At 34.8% G+C, this 20,483-nt stretch overlaps 3 protein-coding genes, 1 long non-coding RNA gene and 1 other non-coding gene across 10 annotated transcripts; 4 read left to right on the top strand and 1 right to left on the bottom strand.

The window, feature by feature from the left end:
- The first annotated feature begins 1,191 nt into the window (after positions 1-1,191).
- Positions 1,192-6,920, top strand: LOC123211778 (uncharacterized protein At1g51745-like). 2 transcript variants are annotated; one of them, XM_044630667.1, is made up of 4 exons: positions 1,192-1,429; positions 1,619-2,012; positions 3,099-4,144; positions 5,529-6,920. In XM_044630667.1, exons 2-4 carry the CDS (start codon positions 1,810-1,812, stop codon positions 6,569-6,571), a joined length of 2,292 nt encoding a protein of 763 aa, XP_044486602.1. In that variant the 5' UTR covers positions 1,192-1,429; positions 1,619-1,809; the 3' UTR covers positions 6,572-6,920. The 2 variants fall into 2 exon arrangements, with proteins under 2 accessions (XP_044486602.1, XP_044486601.1); XM_044630666.1 differs by having other exon boundaries at positions 1,192-1,474.
- A 470-nt stretch (positions 6,921-7,390) lies between these two features.
- Positions 7,391-10,373, top strand: LOC123211779 (60S ribosomal protein L28-1-like). Of its 2 annotated transcripts, none has more exons than XM_044630668.1 (4): positions 7,391-7,542; positions 7,825-8,010; positions 9,044-9,204; positions 10,011-10,373. In XM_044630668.1, the coding sequence occupies exons 1-4, from the start codon at positions 7,533-7,535 to the stop codon at positions 10,149-10,151; spliced, it is 498 nt and encodes a 165-aa protein (XP_044486603.1). In that variant the 5' UTR covers positions 7,391-7,532; the 3' UTR covers positions 10,152-10,373. The 2 variants fall into 2 exon arrangements, with proteins under 2 accessions (XP_044486603.1, XP_044486604.1); XM_044630669.1 differs by having other exon boundaries at positions 7,407-7,726.
- LOC123212624 lies at positions 9,476-9,566 on the top strand. The gene has a single exon (XR_006501583.1). It is a non-coding gene; the product is annotated as a small nucleolar RNA R24 (small nucleolar RNA).
- Positions 10,374-12,795: 2,422 nt separating the features above from the next.
- Positions 12,796-14,120, top strand: LOC123210401. The gene is made up of 2 exons (XR_006501259.1): positions 12,796-13,414; positions 13,899-14,120. It is a non-coding gene; the product is annotated as an uncharacterized LOC123210401 (long non-coding RNA).
- Positions 13,924-20,202, bottom strand: LOC123210399 (anoctamin-like protein At1g73020). 4 transcript variants are annotated; one of them, XM_044628733.1, is made up of 17 exons: positions 19,798-20,202; positions 19,326-19,640; positions 18,486-18,555; positions 18,278-18,393; positions 17,638-17,764; positions 17,454-17,554; positions 17,275-17,366; positions 17,066-17,170; positions 16,672-16,929; positions 16,298-16,430; positions 16,103-16,216; positions 15,952-16,022; positions 15,715-15,845; positions 14,802-14,908; positions 14,607-14,714; positions 14,357-14,515; positions 13,924-14,241 (listed from the first exon to the last, which is right to left on the bottom strand). In XM_044628733.1, exons 2-17 carry the CDS (start codon positions 19,497-19,499, stop codon positions 14,113-14,115), a joined length of 1,995 nt encoding a protein of 664 aa, XP_044484668.1. In that variant the 5' UTR covers positions 19,500-19,640; positions 19,798-20,202; the 3' UTR covers positions 13,924-14,112. The 4 variants fall into 4 exon arrangements, with proteins under 4 accessions (XP_044484668.1, XP_044484667.1, XP_044484669.1 ...); XM_044628732.1 differs by having other exon boundaries at positions 19,326-20,202; XM_044628734.1 differs by having other exon boundaries at positions 14,826-14,908; positions 19,326-20,200.
- Between the last annotated feature and the right edge of the window lie 281 nt (positions 20,203-20,483).

Here is a 20,483-nt window from a genome sequence, read left to right as displayed (position 1 = left end):
TTGATCTCCCTCATCATATAAGGTTCGTATCTATACCTATTTTAGAATGATATGAAATGTCTCGCATATACAAATCATATTTCATAATAAATGGTGAAAACATCCTCTGAACATCTATCTCTGTTTTATTCTATGTTGATCGAACTAAGTTAAGGTAAGAATTTGACACTCTAATTATGTGACTCAAATTCAAAGATTATCTATATTCTAGTATGTCTTACTATGATTGCCAATTGACAAATTTACATTTTTGACTGGTCTTATTACAGACACAAATTAACGAATTCTCTATGTTATGACATATCCTACTTCATATGCCAATCAACTAACCCACAATCTTGACCTACTCAACAACGAACATCGTTAAACATATTATCTCATAATCCTCTTTATGGGTAAAAAGTCTTTGTCATGGATGTCTCCTCGCAATAACATTCTAGAATACATATCTCAAATTACATGTTTCGGTGGGTGGCATTGTGACTCTCAATCTATGAGAATTCTACGTCTCACACATGCGTTCGCACTTTAGGGGTATCTAAACCCTACATATGTACTACTAGATCTTTATATCCCAACTCAACACCCTATCCCTTAAAAAAATATGTATCATCTTGAAATCATTCTCATATCGATAATATGTTTTTAAGTTCATATTTTCAAACGCTTGAATTATCTCATCTCAGGCTTTATGTAGTTTTGACCTATCATGTACATATTATTATTACTCATGTCATTTTTTATTCATTCTCAAACACATCTTGGTATTTATACATATCATATAAGTTCCTAAATATTTTATGAGATAGTTTTTTGACCAGTTATTCATCTCTCTTAGATATGTGTTTTTTCTTTATTCTTATGCACAATGGCGTGTAACTCAAAAACATTGGTGCGTTCTATCTTGACATGAATGAAATTCCCAAATCCATGTTTAATACATTAGGTCAAACCTGACCACCAACATGAATGAAATTTATAATTATAGATATATGGAAATGCCACTTAACCAATTGTAAAAATTAAAACCGCACTGTAACTTTACTCAAAAATTTATTTTTATACTTAAAAAAAAGAAGAGAAATCCATTTTTATATTTTCTCTCTGTTTTCACAGAGAAAATGAAATAGAGGGGGAAAAAAAAGATAATTTTTTATTTTAATTAATTAATTAATTGTATAATTTTGATCCAAACACAAAACACAGTTTATTGTCTTTCTCAGTTATCTCGTACTCTGTACAAAAACCGCTTGAACAAGACACACTCTTGTAGCCTTCAACACAATCTAGTAATCTACCAACAACCAAAACAAAAACAGAAACGAAAAGGAGTACTGGAGCAAACCCAAAAAGAAAAAAAAAAACTGAAAATAGAGAAAATGTTTTTCTGAAAACAAGGAAAACAGAAGTACCAGATCTCTTTTTCTCGGTATTTTAATTAGATCTTTCTTCTTCTTAAAGCCCTTTACTCTAGGTTCTCATCTCTACTTAAAGTTGATATTTTTTTAATGTTTTTTTTTGTTTCTGGGTTTGTGTTGCATGCGATTTTGTTTTTGTTTTTGTTTTAAATACTTTTCTCGATAAATTTTTGTTCTTTATGTTCTTTCTGTGTTCGCAGGATTAAAGGGTGTTTATACATTCATTCGAGGAGCAATCTTTGAAGGCTGTTTTTGAGAACTGCGTGGTTGTGCTGACGAATAAACGGCCAAGATTGAGTTTTGAGATCGATTGTGGTTTTCTTCTTAATTATTTGCAGTTTTGTTTGATTTTTAGTTATTTTTAGTTGTGGGGTGTCCTTGTGATTGTGTGATGGGAAGTCCTGAATCTGAAGACGATGGTAACAGAACGAATAACATTGACCCATCAGTGGGCGGGTTGGTTTGGGTCCGGAGACGAAATGGGTCGTGGTGGCCGGGTCGGATTCTGGGTCTGGATGAGGTTTCTGAGGGTTGTTTGGTTTCACCAAGATCTGGTACTCCTGTTAAGCTTCTAGGTCGTGAAGATGCCAGTGTGTGAGTGCTCTTTGGTTATAATTTCCACTCTTTTGCTTGTTTCTTAGTGTTTTTTAAATTTGATTTTGTGTTGTGATTTAGTTTCATTATTTATGGAATTCATATTAATGTTCTAGAGATTATTGCCTGAGCTTTTGCTGGATGTTTTTGTGGATTAAATGGAGAAATGAAAGGGTTGCTAATGCTCATTTTTTGGCCTGGTTTTGTTTTGTGTTGTCATTGTTTACATGATTACATGGTTACATGGAGACCTTGAGGGGTTGGTTCAGTCATTGGATTTGTGGTTAAAGGTCTGGAGTTTGACTCCTTAGGCTCTCTGTTTGGTTTGATGAAAAGCCAGGAGTTTCATACCTCCTAAAATTGTAGAACAGTAGGGCTCCAGTTCAAACTCAAGTTTGTTAAGTGGGTTTAGGGGTTTCAGGGTTATCAAGAATGAAGAAGTGATTACTTGGTAAAGGTTGGTTGAAGTATTCATTCTTTTTATTTAAGGTTTCATATTAATGGTGAAATAGATAATGTGTGGAAAATTTTGTTAGGACTGATGGTGGAAAGTTGAGGATGTTGGTTTTAGATACCTTGAGAAGTTAGTTTCTGTGTAATTTTTATTTAATCTGTTGGTCATCTTAATGGACTCTATCTATGGTTGTTTGGGTTGCACAATGATCCACTTGACTGACTGTCTTGGTATGGCATCTTCACCTTGTGACATGTACTAACTAAAAGTGTGGAATGGATGACATATCTTGGTATGGCATCATTACCTGGTGGTGTGTCATTACCATGACGTGTCATTACCAAAAGTGTGGAATGGATTTGAGTCTTGGCTAGGTGAGAAGGGTGGGGGTACTTGGCTTTGAAGATTAAGAAAAAGAAAAAATTTAACGCCTTGTTATTTGAAGTTGCTAGGCTCTCGATAATGGATTGCCAGCCTACTAACTTTCTATATATGCGAACTGTTGTTGCTAGTTTCATTACATAAAGTTGGATGTTATCAAAGTGTATGGTTGTTCTATGTTTGTGAGTTTTCCATTGATGGTATGCATGGTCTGACTTTGTTGACAGAATTTCCTTTCTTTGATGATTTAGGGATTGGTATAATCTTGAAAAATCTAAGAGGGTGAAGGCATTTCGTTGTGGAGAGTATGATGAATGCATTAAGAAAGCAAAAGCTTCTGCAGCAAACCCTGGTAAGAAAGCAGTGAAATATGCTAGGAGGGAAGATGCCATCCTTCATGCTCTTGAGCTTGAGAGTACTCGCCTTGGCAAGGATCATCCAGACTACTGGGTTAGACCGGATAATTCCAGTGCTGAGGTTGGTCTAGCCAAAGAATCACCTTTCATATCCCATTCTAGCAAGGAGAATGAGGATGTGAGTGATGAAACAAGTGATTCTGAAGATAACTCAGATTCTGCACCTGAATTATCTCAATCTGGCATATCTTTTGAAGAGGTAAATCGTACTAGTGCTTCTAAGGTGCTATCTGTGCAAGGTAAGAGAAGAAGAACACCAAATGATTCAGAGGATGATGGAATTGAGGGTAGTAAGCGCATGAGAGGACTTGAGGACCTAGGCATGGGAGTAGGCTCAAAAAGAAAAGTCCAGGCTGTGAGAGCACCTGAGTTAGCTCAACAAGAAAGTGCTTCACCGAGTGATTCATACACTGGAAATATGTCTAATGGAGGTCCTGTAAATGGTAACAAAGGGCATTCTTCATCACTGAAAAGAAAGCGAACACAAGTGCCAAATGTTCATGAGTTCTTAAAAAAGAAGAATCGTCGCCGACCTTTGACAAAAGTTCTGGAGAGTACTGCTATGGTATCTGTGCCAGTTGTCTGTGATCAAATAGCCAGTTCAAGTGGTTCACCTATTCGTGGTTTATCTGATAGCAAGGTTTCTGGAGTAGAATCTAATGAATCAAGGAAGAGTTTGTCTGTGGTTATTAACAACAACTCTGAAGGCACTGTAGTTTCTTGTGAAAATGGTGACCACTTGAATGCTTCTGAACATGCCTGTGATGCTTCTCAAATTAATCATAAGATGAAGGAGAGTGAAATTTCCAGCATATCTGGTTTAGTGGGAAAAGACAAGTTATTTGATGTGCCATTTGTTGTGGCAGATAAACACTCAGCAGGTATGCTCAATTAATACATTGCGAACTTCATGTAGCTTTATCATATTGTTGGTTAGCTAATTTCATCAAGTTTCAAAATTATCCTCCTGAGTGTTGCAATTTGTGAGGATAGCCCTGATGAGACTGAAAATTTTGGACAAAGATATTAAAGTCATTGAGAGCAATGTTTGGTTTGCCACCAAGTTGACATTATTTTTATTTTGAGATATTCTTGACAGTCTTCAAAATATATCATTGGTATCACTGAAACTTTAGCCCTGAATATTAGGTTTCAATGACAACCTCAGACACAGCTTTTCAGTGTATCGGAAGAGTTAACTTCTCATCTATTTTATTATTATTTGCTTACTTTCAACTAACATTTTTTTTTTCCCTAAAATGACTTTATCTTTTGTCTTTTCTGTTAGTTGTATAGTCTGTGTTCCCCATTTTTGTTGTCACACCAATCTTCTTGTTATGATTCACAAGGACTGTTCTCTGTTGTCCTATGTTGAGTAATTATCTATCAGATGATGGAGCAGATGTACATGTTGAAATAGACCTTTATCCTTACCGCCTGAACTAGTGATGTCTCTATCTGGTATGGGATATGATATAGGGTTTGGGGATTGTCTTGTCAAATCTTTACAGAAAAACAATATGGCTCATTGGACAAAGGACGTGTGTGTGTGAGTTTTCCCCCTCTTGTTTCCCTTCCTTTCCCTTCCTTTCTTTTCCCATTGAGGGGGGTTAAGAATATGTGGGGAACTACTAGGCAGCTGGAAAAATTCTCATTTGAGGTTAGAGAAGTATTGTTGGCAGGAGAAAGAGAGGGATTTGTGAAATCATGGGTGGGATTTGTCGAAAGACCCTATAAGGATTCATTCTTCTAAATTGGAAATACCTGTTAGTTAAAAGCTCAAATGAAAATGGAAGCCATGTTTCCTAGTAGGGATTTTGTTTGCTTTTTTCCCTGCTTCCCCGTGTATACATCCCAGCAACTAGAGCTCTGCTCTATGCTGTTTATTAAACTTGCTTTGCACACATATACACAAGTGTTTACAATCCAACTGTTTTTTCTATGCTGATATATAGGAACTAGTGACAACTTTATTTAAAATATTAGCCTGTTTTAATTATCAGATAATACTGCTCTTTTTCTAGTGTTCCTCTTGTATATTATATAATACTTTAAAAGTACCACTTTTGATTGGGTGGTGGGTATTTAGACAGATCTTATTTATGCTAACAGATGAGTATATGTATATATATACATGTATATACATACATGTGTATATACATACATATATATTGGCTGTCAGCTTTGTGTTGCCATCCAAATCTTCTCCCTGAAAAATACAAAATTATTTGTGTGGCAATTTGACATATAAATTGATTTTGCTAGGTTCTTCTCCTATGGTTGTCCCTTGTTCTTCTGGGAGGCCTCAAGTTGGTGTCTTGGGAAGACAATCTAGTCAATGCAGCCTAGAAGAATCTATACCTTCAAAAAATGAGGGACTTAATGAGTCTGGTTCTACCAGTTCAGCAGCTGTTCATGTTAACAATATTTGCCAGATGGAGAAAGGTACGTCAAAGTGGCAGTTAAAAGGAAAGAGGAATTCAAGACATATGAGTAAGAATAGAAGACACGACTCAAGAAGATATGTGGACATGGATGATGAGCCAAATGCTTATGTGGCAGGAATGGAGCAACTGGATGGTTCTCATCAGAAAGCTGATTGCGATGGTATTTGTGGCTCCAAGTCTAAAACTGAAACAGAAGACAAACACTGGAGGAAGTCTATTCCTCACAGGGAACCTCACATGAGAACCACAGAGGTGAAATTATTGTCTGATGGTTGTATAAGTCCTAGAAGGTCACTTCCCTTTCGACAAACCCGGTACATGGTTCATTCCAGATTTCAAATGTCTGATTATCCTGTCAGAAATTTTTGTGTTGAATCTGCACTGTATGACATTGAGCTTGAGGTGAAGGCCAGCTACAAGCCACAGCATGTTCCGCTTGTTTCCCTTATGAGTAAATTGAATGGTAAAGCCATTGTTGGTCATCCTCTTACTGTTGAGGCTTTGCTTGATGGCCACTGTGATGGCATTGAATGTGATGCAACTTGTGTGTCTGTGTTGGAGTCTGCTTCTGAAATGAGTTGTGCAATGAAGCGAAATTCAGAAGTTAGAAGAATTTCTACAAAGCATAAAAAACTGTCATCACGATACTCACCGAATAGAAGGAAAAATGGAATATTGTCTAAAAAGATACGGAAATTGTCCTCACTGACTGGCCAAGCAGAGAGGAAGCCAGTGGTTGAAAAGCCAAAGGGTGCTGTTGTTGCGTGTATCCCTCTGAAATTAGTGTTCAGTAGGATAAATGAAGCAGTGAATGGTTCTGCACGACCAGCTTTGGGTAATTTGGCATCAAGCAACTTGTGAATTCAGACATGAACTAGTTGGTATGCTAGGGATTTTTATGTGGTTAGATTTCCCAGTGTATCTATGCATATTTAGCGGGAGTTTTTATGATCTGCGTAAAGTTAGAATCCGACTATACAATTCCAGTAGAGTTCCTTGTTGTAAGAGTATGAAGGATGAAGGGTGCTTTGTAAATAATGTAACATTAGCTGAGCTGTAAAGTTGGTGATCTGGTTTTAGGTACACTCATGACCTTATCTCAGGTTCTTAATTCATGATTCAGGTTGACTCAGTGGGCAAATAACTTAGTTTTGTTGTACTTTTTGGATTGGGACACAATGAGTAATTTACTCCAAGCCATTTTCTCTTTGATCTTTCTCTTTAAAATCCTCTGTTTGGTCGTAATATTTAAGGTGGAATCAAGTGTACATTGAAGCTTTGCGCTTGTTTGGGTAGAAAGAAATTAGGTTTGTAGTTCCTCTGGCATTGTAGCTGCCTGTTTCTCAAGTCATTTTGCCCTTATGTCCACCATTGTCTTCACTATACTAATACTACAAGGAAACACCATTGGATACTAATCCCACTGTTAGTATGATTTTTTTCATGAGTTTCTTTTTCTGTATTATAAAATCTGTTAATATGAATGAAAATTTTAAGAGTTCTGTTTTCCCTCTAACTTGACTTGCCATGAGATTTTTATGGATGCATGAACAAATATTAAAGAATATATAAAAAAATAGTGTTCAATTTTTTTTAAAAAATTATGAGAACATCTCAGTACTCAAATAAACACTGTAAGCATAGGGCATTCTCCCCTGGCAAACACTGAAAAAAGAAAAATATTAGATAAGTGTAATTTTTATCCATTTGTCAAAGTTTAATATGCTTGGATTATTTATCTCCGTTGAAGATAGTTAGACAGAGAGGGGAAAGTAGTTGAAAGAAAGGGAGAAGACGGAAGAGAGAAAGCTAGCAATTAGAGATGATGGACGGTAATTAATTATCAAATCTAAAAAGTTGGGTTGGTATCCAACCTTGGGTGAGAAATAGTTATTTGGCCAATAAAAAAAGCAAAATATAAAACAGGATTAGGGTTTCAGTTTAACTGTAAAGCGCAAAGCTTGCTACTCTTTCTTTCAGTGGAGCCCCGGCCTAACCAAATCTAAACTCTAATAGGTCTTAACTCTTTCTTCCTCACTCTTATATACATTTGGTTGTTTCATTGTTTTTCTAAGGTTTGTATCTGACTTTTGCATGTGGGTTCGTGATATTAGGAGATCTGGTGTGTTGGGCTGCATCCGAGTTTGAGAAGATGACGACAGTTCCAGGGTCATTGATATGGGAAATAGTGAAAAATAACAACTGTTTTTTGGTCAAAGAGTTTGGAAGAGGAACTGCCAGTGTTCAGTTCAGTAAAGAGGCCAATAATCTTTACAATGTTAACTCTTTCAAGCACTCTGGTATTATTTTTCTTTCTCCAATTAGAAGGTTTAATGCACGTTTGTGTTCGATTTTCTGAAAAAAATGTTGAAGTTAAGAAATTGGGAAAGGGCAATGTTAATTTTTTTTTTTTTTTGGTCTGGGTTTTTGTGGCAATGGCGAAAATTATTAAAATTTTAAAGTCTGGTATGAATATTATTCATATGTTCACGTTTGTTTCTGTTAATATTAGGTTTTGTATACGTTTGTGTTTGGTTGTTAAGAAATGCTGATGTTAAAAAGGTGAAGAAGGGGATTGCCTTTTTTTCTGGTCTTGCGTGGAAATGATGAAAAAAGTTTTTTTATTCATATTTTCAGTAATTTTCTATACTATAAGGTTTATATATGCTAGTGTTTGGTTCTTGGGAGAAATAGAGGTTGAGGATGTGGAGAAAAAAAAAAAAGGTTTATTGCTTTAGTATTGTTTATGGTTGGGTTTATGTAGAAGTGGTGTAAAAATGTTTAAGTAGGCAAGTGGGTGGTGTTTGGTTGATGATTTTTTGTAGAGTAGTTTACTATTTGGTTGATTGATGTTTTCTTATGTGAGAGGGGGGAAAGATTTAGCAGATAAAGTAAAGCTAAAGAATTGAAATGGAAAGAGAACCAGAAGTTCTTTAACTGTTTTAGTTTTTTATGTTTGGTTTATGTGAAATGATGTTTGGATTAAATAATTATAATTTTGCATATCTTAGAATTGAACTATGGTTGCTGAAGAAATTGACTTGTGAATCCATGATGAACTTTTTGTGCATATTTTGTTCTTAATGTGGAGCTCCATGTAGCAAAAAGTTTAAAGGGAAGTTAATTTTTAAAGCAACACTTTGTAAGAAAGAGACAGGAAAAACAATATTTTAATTTCTTTTACAGGTTTTACTCAAGGGGCAATTGATAATTTTAATTATAGCTTTTAAGTATTGCAGAAACTCTCAGTTGTGTTTACTAATCATCAATTTTTGAGCTTGGTACACTAGGCTATTTGAGGTCTTATAACTGAATTCTGGACTATGATTTTAGGGTTGGCAAACAAGAAAACAGTGACAATTCAACCTGGGAAAGACCAATCTGTGGTGCTTGCAACAACAAAGACCAAGAAGCAGAATAAACCTGCTGCTTTGCTTCAAAAATCTATCCTGAAAAAAGAATTCCGCAGGATGGCAAAGGCTGTAGTAAACCAGGTAATTTACAAATCTTTTTATCAATATATATGGTTCTCATGTCTTTTGTTGTTCATTGTGCAAGAATTGCTGTATGGTCTTGTGGTCAAATGTCTTTCAGATTTTAGTTACACAGGAAGTTGAATATGTTGAGAAGGATTTCATTTATCCATCTCTTGTGGATGCAAATTTCATGTTCTCTTGATTTTCTTGTTTGTCTCAAAGTAATAGTGACAGTTTAATTTGGATTTTGAATCTTTATTTGTTTTTCACTTCTTTCTCTCTCCCCATTCTTGCAGTGATGAAGCACCAACTTGTAAGAAGAAACCTAACTTATGGTTTCTTCCGTGAAATACACAAGTTACGCTTGGCTTCTGAGCTCCCAGTGTTTACTAGCACTGATTTTTGTTTTGTTTGTATTTTATTAGTGATTTCTACTAGGTTTTATATGAGTGTGTGAGGTTTTATCGTATGTTGGTTTTATGTTTATTTATCATGCTCCTTGTAGTTTTGTCACTAAAGTCAATGAACTAGCTGTTTGCATATTCTTGCTATTGCAGCTTTCCTGTTGTTTATTTGTGCCCTTGATCTAAATTTTTGGTCTTATTCTCTGTTTCAACCCTGTTACTTTCTCATATAGCACTAACGTTTGATTTCCCTCTTCCACTTCAACCCAGTTCCTTTGTCACACAATTTATTTCCTTTATATCTAAGAGCTGTTTATACTTGAACAATTTGATTATCCAAAGTACTTCATATCATCATGATTTGCATTTTTTAACAGTAATATTTCGACTTACATCCTCATGGTGTTTCACATATTGCAGGTTTCAGATAACTACTACAGACGGGATCTGAAGAATGCAGCCCTTGCAAGGTTGAGCGTTGTGCATAGGAGCCTGAAGGTTGCAAAATCTGGTGTCAAGAAGAGAAATAGACAAGCTGTTAAGATCTGCAGTCGGAAGTGAAAATGCTAGGTGCTTGATTTACTTTGTTCAGGGCACTCAAAATTGTTCTTTTTTTTTTTTTTCTTGGATGCTTTTATATCCTAAGAGTTAAAAAAATCATGAGTTTTTTGGATGCTTATTTTCATTTTTATTGCAAGATCACTTGCACACTTTTTGCAATGCATATTATCAAACAAAACAATAGTGCACTTGAAAAGTATGCAAAAAAACTTTCTGTAGTCATTTTGTAAGTTAGTACTCAAGAAATACTCCTTTTCGAAGCACTTATAAGACATTGCAAAAATTGCTTTGGAATAGTGACAAAGCACTCTTGCACACATAAAAAAAAGGTTATAGGAGAAGTACATTATTGATATCTTTTTACGTGCTTTGGATAATAAAGGTAGAGTTAGATCTAGCAATGGCCCTTGTTGGCCTAAAGCTAATAATGCCTAGCGTAGATGGCACTGGCTTACGAAATTGTGGTTTGTGTTAAGGCCCTTTTTAAAAGGTGGGTCACCAATGGAGGTTCGTGGGAAAGATTTATTGGACTTTTGATATTTATAAAAATTATAAAAAAGCGACTCGGGTTTTGATTTTGTAATGAACCAACACGGTCAACAAGGTTCGCCTTTTGATTGGTCATGGCTTGTGACACAATGGGCTGCGTCAAATTAGAACCAATCCAATCCGAAGACAAAGCTAGGTAGGACAATGTCAGGAAGGTGCTTTTATTTTTCAGTTTGCAGGGTGTAGATCAAGAAAGGTAAATCGTCTGGCAGATAAATGAGTCTCAGATTTCTTCAAATGGAAATCAACTTGACACAATCAAATTATTGACTAATGTCCCATTTGCCTACAGTAATTTCAATATAATATTACAACCGAAGAGAGAGAGAGAGAGAGAGGACATTTTATTTTAAAAGAGTTCTGTAACTTGACACAATTAAATTATTGACTCCTGTGCTTATTTGCTAAGTAATCGAACTACATTAAAAAACCTGAAAATTCCCCACATAAAGAAATTATCAAATTGAACATCTATGTTTGGATTCGATTGCATTCGAGAAAGTTGAAAAAGCTGAAGCTCAAATGTCTAATAACTTGGTGAGCAAGAAGATTGTTGAAAGTCTCCAAGAAACTTCTTTTAAATCCAATCATATGCAGAAAGCTTGATGCTTCATCTACCAATCTAAAAAGTGAAAGAAAAAAGTCAACATTTTGACTTGTAGTTGTAATGTGTTCTTCAATGAAAACATTGTTGACAATCAAAACGTGCAATTGGCTGATTATTTTAAAAAACAGTTTTCGAATACAGTCATAAAGATAAAATTTAAAGAAAAACAATTAGAGAATATGATAAAAATGAGATTTTGAAAAAGTCAGGTCAATGAAACTACACTGCTACACGCATAAGAAGAATTTATTAATGTTTTTATGTTACTTAATCCTCCAAACTTCACTTCTCCAATACCATTATAAATGTATTATACTATAATTTTTATATGTATAAATAGATGCTACAAGAAATTCAGCAGCAGAAGCCATGTCTATCAAGAAAACTCTCCCTGTAGACGACAACAACATTGAAGCTGTGAAGAAACCTGAAAGGAAATCCCCCTCCCTGCGGAAAGATCATGCAGCTTCAAAACGAGGACGCTTCGACAACTGTTTCTCCTTCAATGAGATAACAATGCCGACAGGTTCGTCCCTGGCAGAAATGGATTCGAACGAACTGAAGGCAAAGATCAAGAGATGGGCTAAAGCTGTGGTTGCATATGCTCGTCAAGTTAGTGGAAAATTTGGCAGCTCTAGAACTAGTACTGAAGGGTCTCGCCGGGAAGACGATTATAAGCCTGGATAAATGTTGATGTTGATGATCAATCATACAATTCTGCTGTGAATATATAATTTATGTTGATCGTGTTAAAAAACCGGATCTTCAATCTATTTTTTCGGCTTTTTCAATGATTTCGAGGTGAGTAATTGCGCAGATGAGCTTGTCAAAGATGGCTGGATTAGTTTGTACATATATATGATAATCTAAATGGAAGGTGGGATCAAATAATGTTGTTGCAGAGAATATGCGAATGACTAATTCGTGCAAGAATTGTAAAAATTTAAGAAGGTAGAGGGTGACTCAGAAATTCTACATTCAGTATATTCAGAAATTGTAAAAATCTATCTCTTCACTTTAAAAATTTATGTTTTAAAGAAGAAAATATGTTTGAGTGTATTTGATAATTATATAAAATTGCTTATAATAAATTTTATATGATTTATGTTTAAAAAATGTGTTAAATAGATGATATTATTTAATAAACTTATAATAATTAAAATAATCAAACTATAATTAAGTAAAACAACTAATTTAATCACTAATTTAATTTAAAAAACATTGGTTTTAACCCATCTATAAAAGCTAATCAAACAATAACTCATATTATAATAATACTCATTTGCACATTTAAATAGTGTCATTCAACATAATTTTTTTTGTTATCAAAGAAATACAATTTCACCAGAAATAGAGTTGAATCGCACAGTTGGAATGAGAAATCAAATTGAAAATTCTTTCTTTGATGAGAAACACATAATGGACCTTTTCTTATCATATGGGCGGCCATGCAGAGAGAGAGAGAGAGAGAGAGAGAGAGGGTGTCAAGATTAGGTATTATTTAGAAGGAGCAAACAAAACAGTATATTTCTTGATTAAATGGGATATTTTTGTTTGCCTTTTCTAATTCTATTTTTCTATTTTGTTTTAGTAGACGTAGCTATATTAAAATTTTCTGTCTTAGTTGTTATCCATATTAGAATATTGTTTTAATTAATATGCAAGAATGTGAAGAGAAGAAAAAGCCTGAAAAGTCAAGTCAATAGAACTGATATATGAGAAAAGCTAGAATATTGTGTTGCTTGCCCAACTTTTACTTTTCCAACCATATAAATCTCTTGTTTCTCAAACAAGCTGCTGCATCAACCATTTCCCATGTCTGTGAAGAAGCCTCTTTCTTGAAAGAAAGAGGCTGTGAAAAAGGATGATGGGAGGAAACCTTCAAAACGCAGGCGTTTCCCCTTCAGGGAGATATCTATAGAGCCTCGAGGTTCATCCCTGACAGACGTGGACTCAAATGACTTGAAAGCAAAGATTGTGAGATGGGCCAAAGCTGTTGTTGCTTATGCCCGCCAAGTCAGTGGAAAATTCGGAAGCTCGAGAAGTAGTCGTAAGTCTGGAGGTGAAAACTCTCCCAGAGCATAACTCTTTAAGCCTAAAGTTTGAGGTACATATTTGGTTAATAATTTTATGATGAAGATTGAAGATAAATTGAAAGATGAGATGAAAATGTAACAAAGAAAAGAGCTACGACTGTGAGATTTTGTTTTGTTTGGCTGTTTTCAATCTTTTTAGATTCCAGGCTACCTGATTTTTTAATGTTTTTCAGCTATCTAGAAAAATAAAAAAAATTGATTCACTATTAACACACAGATATTCATCTTTATTCCATATGAATAAATTTTATTTTTTCATGTTAGTTCTTTGATTTCATCTTTTCATGATGTTCATAACAATTTCTATTATTTTTTCAGAAATTTGGTAAAGATTAAATGGAAATTTAATTTTTTCTTTTTAACTTTCTATTTGAAACTAAATTGAAATGCAGTATAATTTGCTCATATAGGAATGATTCTCAATTACTGTAAAATTCATATCAGTCCTCTTTTCATATGGATTTTGTAATTTTTGGGATTATTTTGGTCTTACAGATACCATAGTTTCTGAAGAACAAAATACCAAAAGCCACAGAATGAATTACAGCAGAAATAATTTAAAATGTCCTTGAGGAAACACTCAATTTACAAGAAGATGAGGAAACTCAAGACAGAATCCTCTATAAAATAGATACATCACTGTCATACAAGATTCATAATTCTCCAGCATCAGCTTCTGGTCAATGACTATACCTGTAAATGTTGATCTTCACTCCATCTTCTTTTGTCCATACAATGTTTTTTCTCCACCGGAGATGTTCCTCAACAGCTGTTTAGAACACACATTCTGCGCATGAGTAGCATTCTTCGCCCGATTCGCTCGAACCCAAGCAGGCTCCTGAGTAGAAAACGGGCCTTAGTTATAGTGCTTGAAAATCTTCTATCTGTTATTTAGCTACTAAGATAAATGTGAATTGGATAAATTTTGCCCAAGGCTCAGACTACGGAGTTACCTCAGGAAGTAAACGCGAAAAGCCAAATTTGATCAATAGGAGAATGTGTTCCATGATGAGAATTCCTGCAAGCCCTGGCTCCACTTTCCACTTCCCTTCCTCATCGTATAACCACACTAGAAGAGCGGAGTTGGTGCAAATTGACATCACTATCAGAAACTGTTAATCAGGGATGTAGAAAAAAAGGTTAAGTAATAAACACCGGATATAGAAGTATCGACATAGAGAACTGCAATGGTGGACTGAGGACCTGAAATATGTTTATCCAAGCTCCAATTGATGTTGCAGCACGAGGAACCGGTCGTTTCAACATAAAAAGTAACTTCAACGCATCCGTTCTAATTTCCATGATGTTATTCTACATGCCAAACTTGTGCTTTTAATAAAACTTTTAAAGAGTTTGAGAAGGCATAAAAAAGAATTCAGAAATTGAATAAAAAAATACCACTAAAGAAAAAACAAGGTATACCACCACAGTGAAGGCAAATGCCAGAGGAAAGACACAAGCAAACATCATGATCATCCCAAACTGCAACGCCAACTCCAGAAAATCTGCACACAATTTGAGTTATTTATTCATGATAGGCATAAATATATTAAACTGTGGGCTTCAAAACCAAATGGAAATGAGACAACCAAAATTACATTGAATGACACCATATCAGATTCGAGATCATCAAGCAGGCATTAAACAGTGTTTAATGCTACAATATTGTTTGAAATGATACAAATTGTAACATCTCTAATCCAATAACCTAGACCATTGTCAAGTTATTGTCTATTTTGAATACATAATTCATCACTGTTTTGTTTTTGAACTTTGTAATCAGAACACATTTTGACAACTTAACAGCTCACATGCTATTTAATAGGTCTTGACTAGGCATCCCCAAGCAACGTAGAGTGTGCGTACATACTCTTGTTTTGCAAATCTCAAGATTGTTACATTCACCCCTTTTGCAAAACTTAATATCCTTGCTAAGGTTTGTCTCACCGTCGTCAGGAGGACATGAGGAACGACTTTGATATTATTTATAATATCCCTAGTCCAATAGCTTACCTATTGTTAATATATTGTCCGTTTTGGACATATAATCCATCACAATTCTATTTTTGGGTTTTGCAATCCAAAATGTGTCTTGATAGCTTAGAAGTTCACATGTTATTTAACCCTTTTTGTCTTAACATCTCTAAGTAATATGAAATGTTTATACATATCTAACATCTCTCCTAGACTTTTTTCATATGAGATCTGTTAAGGGCGTCACAAAAAGTGCAAATCATATGCTTTGAGTTTTTATTTGGTTTCAAGATGCATCATTCCATCTTTGGATAGTGGCAAGAATCTGGCACATTACCATCAAACAGACCATCCTCTACCTCGTCACCAATACTTGCAGAATATGCAGGTTTCAGGTACTCTTTCTCCACCCTAGTGGTGAAACAGATCTTTGCGCTTGATGATCCTTTCTCATGTTTTTTCTTGTTTCTAAATACAGAAAAAAGAGTTGACCCATTATCTGTAAACTCAAATGGAGGGTATAATAGAAATTCGTCCTATACTCCACGCTAACAAGATAATTGGAAATACTTACCTGATTGTCCTGTATTTTTTATAGCTGTACTTGAGATACGGCAAAGAATTTTCCAACAAATTTTCCAAAACCTACAAAATAAATTCAAATCCAAGGAATAAGTAATCCAAAAAACTAAAATAAACTTAGAAACCAATTATATAATTTCTACCTCAGAGATCATAAGACGCTGAATCAAGACTTTACGAAGAGTAGTAAAATTGCGATGTAAAAGGGCATGATAGAAAATTCCTATATATGACTGCATAAAATAAAGACCAAACACCTGCAATATAAAGTGAGCTACATGTAATTTCCGGAAATTTGAAGGGAAAACAAATATGATTTACTATTTACTGTTCATTACTTTGTACACCAAGCTGTCAGCCCTATATTCTGTATTTTCATTGTTTTCATATTTGATGAGCTTGACCGATATTTTACCCCCAAATTGTGTAAAATACTGAATGAAAAAAAGGTAAATGCCAGTCAACCCAAACCTGAAAAGCCACAAATAAGAAACAGTGTAAAGATACCAAACTGTTTCTTGAAAAAACATATACAAGAATTACTACAAATATATATTAAATCGATAAATATTACAATAGAACATAATACCAATACCAATATTAAATCAATATACATTATAATAGAACATAATACCAAGCCAGTGGCTTACAAAGTGCAGTGATCATAAGCTGACATATACAAGAATGTACAATAGCATAACTAAAATCTTACTTAAGTAAGTCAGATCCAATAACTTCGTAAAGATGAGCATAGGCCAACTCAAATGGCAACTGGAGGCAGATGATGCTCAGGATAATGATAGCATCATTTCTAAATCGCATGAGATATCCCAGCCATTCATATCTTTGGTATAATTGCTTTTCTTGTTTTTCATTCATCCCCATTTTTTCCATTAGTTCCAGAGGAGATTGGTCCAGGCCCAACAGTTTATTTCCTTGGCTGGCACCAATTGTACAATTTATATGCCATCTACACAATTTAAATCCACAGAAAGAGTAAAGAATACTTATAGATGATATAATTAAAGCTCAAAAAGAGATAAAGAGAGCCTAATTATGCACAGATATATATATTGCAAAACCACATTCACAGTAAACCAACATACCGAGCTAAAAGGGCATAGTTTTTACGTTTCCAAAACTGGAAAAACAAAACAGCCCATAAAATTATGCTTATGAAAAACACCGGCAGCACTAACAACTGCAACGATCTGAAAGAAACATTAACGCCACACATGAAAAGCTCAGTGTACTGCCGTTGACATGAAAATCATTAACCGCCTAAAACCATATATGAAAAGATAGTGAGACTTACCCAAAATCAACAGTTTGCAAGATAAGCCCAAATGCAGCTGGAAAGAACATCCATTGTGTATACTTTCCAAGAAATGCAAAATAGATTGCAATCTAAACAGCATAGCATGATCATGATTGACAGTCATGCAATAAATTAGACATGATGGGACAATGAACAAAGTGCAGCATCATGCTCACCTTTGTCCCATAATATGAATAAATCTCATCAATTGGTTGCTCAGTCAAATCCCACCAATTGAGTGCCCAACTTCTCAGGAGCTTCCTCCTCTTGGTTTCATCTATAAATCAAAATTATCTTACTTCCAGAGTTCAGGTGACACTAGGACTACATGTAATTTGGTAATAAACTAACTTGCCCTACCGTGCAAAGGAAAGACTTGCTTAATGATGCCCTCGGATTCCAGCCTTTTCAGTAAAGATTGTCCAACTTCCCAGCGGAATTCTTTACCATCAAAATTTAAAATGATGCCTGAGTCACTCTTGCTTACCTGCCAATTTAAACTGTCTAGTTAGTTACATGTTCAAGCACATAAGTAATAGTGTATTTCTACACTGATTTAGCTACATGTACAAGTATTAGATTACAGGCACAAAAGGACAAAACTGGAGTTATATGTGTGAACCAAACATACAATTAGAAAATTTATTTCAAAGCTATTTAACTAGTTTGAATGAATTCAAACTATTGTTTTACACCACATATAAAGAGAACAAACCACCCCACCCCCCCCCCCCCCCCCCCCCCCCCCCCCCCCCCCCCAAAAAAAGTGATAGTCATCTTCTTATGTTTTTGATCTTAAGAGGATAAAGTCATGATCAATATGTATCGTACCATAGTAAGAATAACTAAGTTTGCATGTATCTGAATGAACCACAAAATGATTGAGATGCCACATAAATTTATATTAAGCGCTATATTTTCTGGAAACAAATTCAAATTGATGATCTGGGAAGATAAACAAAGTCCATCAAAAGGACAATAGAATGGTGGAAAGACTCACAATCCCGTATAATAAGTGTTGGTAGCACTGAAAACGTTCATACCAACTAAACAATGAACCATCGGGCTGTTTCACAAAAGCATCAACCTCTTCCCACTCAAATTGCAGATCCATTCCTGAAAATTAAAACAAATCATCAAGGAAAACTAGACAATGAAATAGGGCAACAATAGAAATCCTAATAAAATAAAATGGCAAGCAGTATTGCCAATATGAGTAGGTTTCCACATCTGCATCTCAGCTGCAGCCCTCCCCAAAGTCTCCAGGGGTGCTGCTACCTGAAGATAGTTATGAATTAGCAATTCAACTCATGAAAAATTTAGAATTTTCCAAAGGAGGAGAGTATCAAAAGCTATAGAGCAAGATACAGAGAAGAAAATTAATCAGATCATCTGCATGACATTATTATATTAGTTTCAAGCCCCCAAAAAGAGAAAAGACAAAGAAATAAACTTCCCCAAGTGCGTTTATTATTACCACCTGTATTAGTTTAATTTCAAACATCAACAATTCAACACTTTTTTGGAATATCTATCCAAAAATAATGTAAGGTTACAACTTAAGAGAAATGAACAACTTGCTTTAAGTTGAGACATTTATATAATAAATTAGTCAGATATTTAGTAAATTTCTTTCCATGGAAAGGACTTAGTCACTACACCCAAGCAAGTTGGGTGAGGAATACCAAATTAGTTAAAAGTCTGGCTTCTCCCACACTCATTCTTTCATGGCTCCATTTTGATGTGAAGCTCCACAGATTTTAAAAGGGAAAACTCTACAGGCATGACTCCTTTGAACCAAAATTAATGAACCGATATTCTTCCTAAACACACACTATTGCACGAAAAAATAAAGGATAAAAAATATTAAACTTCCAGTCTGGATGAAGCAAGGAATTGTCTTTACAAAAGGAACAAGTTAAAAGGTTTTAATATAATTCCCAAACATTTATGGCAAAAAAAATATAGTATTATCATAAAGAAGAATGTCCTTATCCAAAAAAGGAAAACTTTTAAAGACAATAGAAAGAAAATAAAAGAAATCAAACCTTGATAAACTCATCTGAAACTCCAGAAACTCTATCAACTATCAGCCCCACTTTCCTGAACTCAGCTTCAAGAATCTCAACACAATCACGACTCTCCTGTCCTTCTATGGCATTGCTCTTTGGTACCACCACCCCTATCTCATACACAATCTCTTCCTCTCCATGTCCATTCATTTCCAGGATAATTCACACCACAACCACCAAGAGGAAAGAAATCAAACAGATCCTCCACAGCAGCACAGAGGATCGAGTGGCTATTATATCAATGAAGACAAAGACTTTCTTGCTGAAACGGCTCAGGTAGCCAAAAGGTTCCTGTTCCCACCCAAATTTGCTCTCGCTATTCAGAATCAAAAACAAATTTTGCTGAAATGCAAATGCAGGTAGCTAACAAAAGATATGATTTTTGGTTAAAACAGCCAAAGGGGTCTCACTCTTTCGAATCAAACAAAACAAGAAGGAAAAAACTTACTGTCCAAATAGCTCAAAAAACGAGAAGAGTTTCCCAATTTCAACTCAAATAGGCAAATGAGGTATCTATATCTAGATCGAATAAAGCTTGTTAACTATCAAAGAAACGCAAATATGCTAAAACAGCAACAAAGTTTCTCAAGGCACGACCAAAAAAAAATCTCATAAAACAAAATTAAACAACATGTTTAGGATCAGAAACATCAATTCAGGATCACAAACTGAAAAAAAGAAACCGAACACTAGTCGCTCAGCTTGCATTGTAGTAAAAGAGAGAGAGAGTCTTGTAACACATAGGATGCTGTCCTTTTAAGAAGCGACACACGTGGAGATTTGAGGCTGCGTTTTGCGGTAAGCTTTGTTCTGTTTGGTTTTCTGTCGAGCTCCCAATAGGATGCATCCTTGTTGTTTGTACGAAACACCCCCAAACAAAGGAAAATAAACTTTTGTGATCTCAAATGTCTCCATCTCATCCATATTGGGGGGAATCATATTCATATAAATTTTGATTAGGCCAGAGGATTATTTCTCGCCCAAGTTTAGATGTGATTTCAAAGTCACATTTACAAATTTTAAAAAATCCAAAGTCTTACTTATTAATCAATTAGGATTAAAATTTTTTTGTTAGAAATAAAGGTAAAATTATCAATTTATTAATAATATTTAAAAAATATAAATTTTATTATA

This window comes from Mangifera indica, chromosome 3, assembly GCF_011075055.1.
Source record: "Mangifera indica cultivar Alphonso chromosome 3, CATAS_Mindica_2.1, whole genome shotgun sequence".
Taxonomy (NCBI): domain Eukaryota; kingdom Viridiplantae; phylum Streptophyta; class Magnoliopsida; order Sapindales; family Anacardiaceae; genus Mangifera; species Mangifera indica.
Note: the sequence above shows the minus strand (reverse complement) of the source record. Positions and strands in the feature narration are given on the sequence as shown.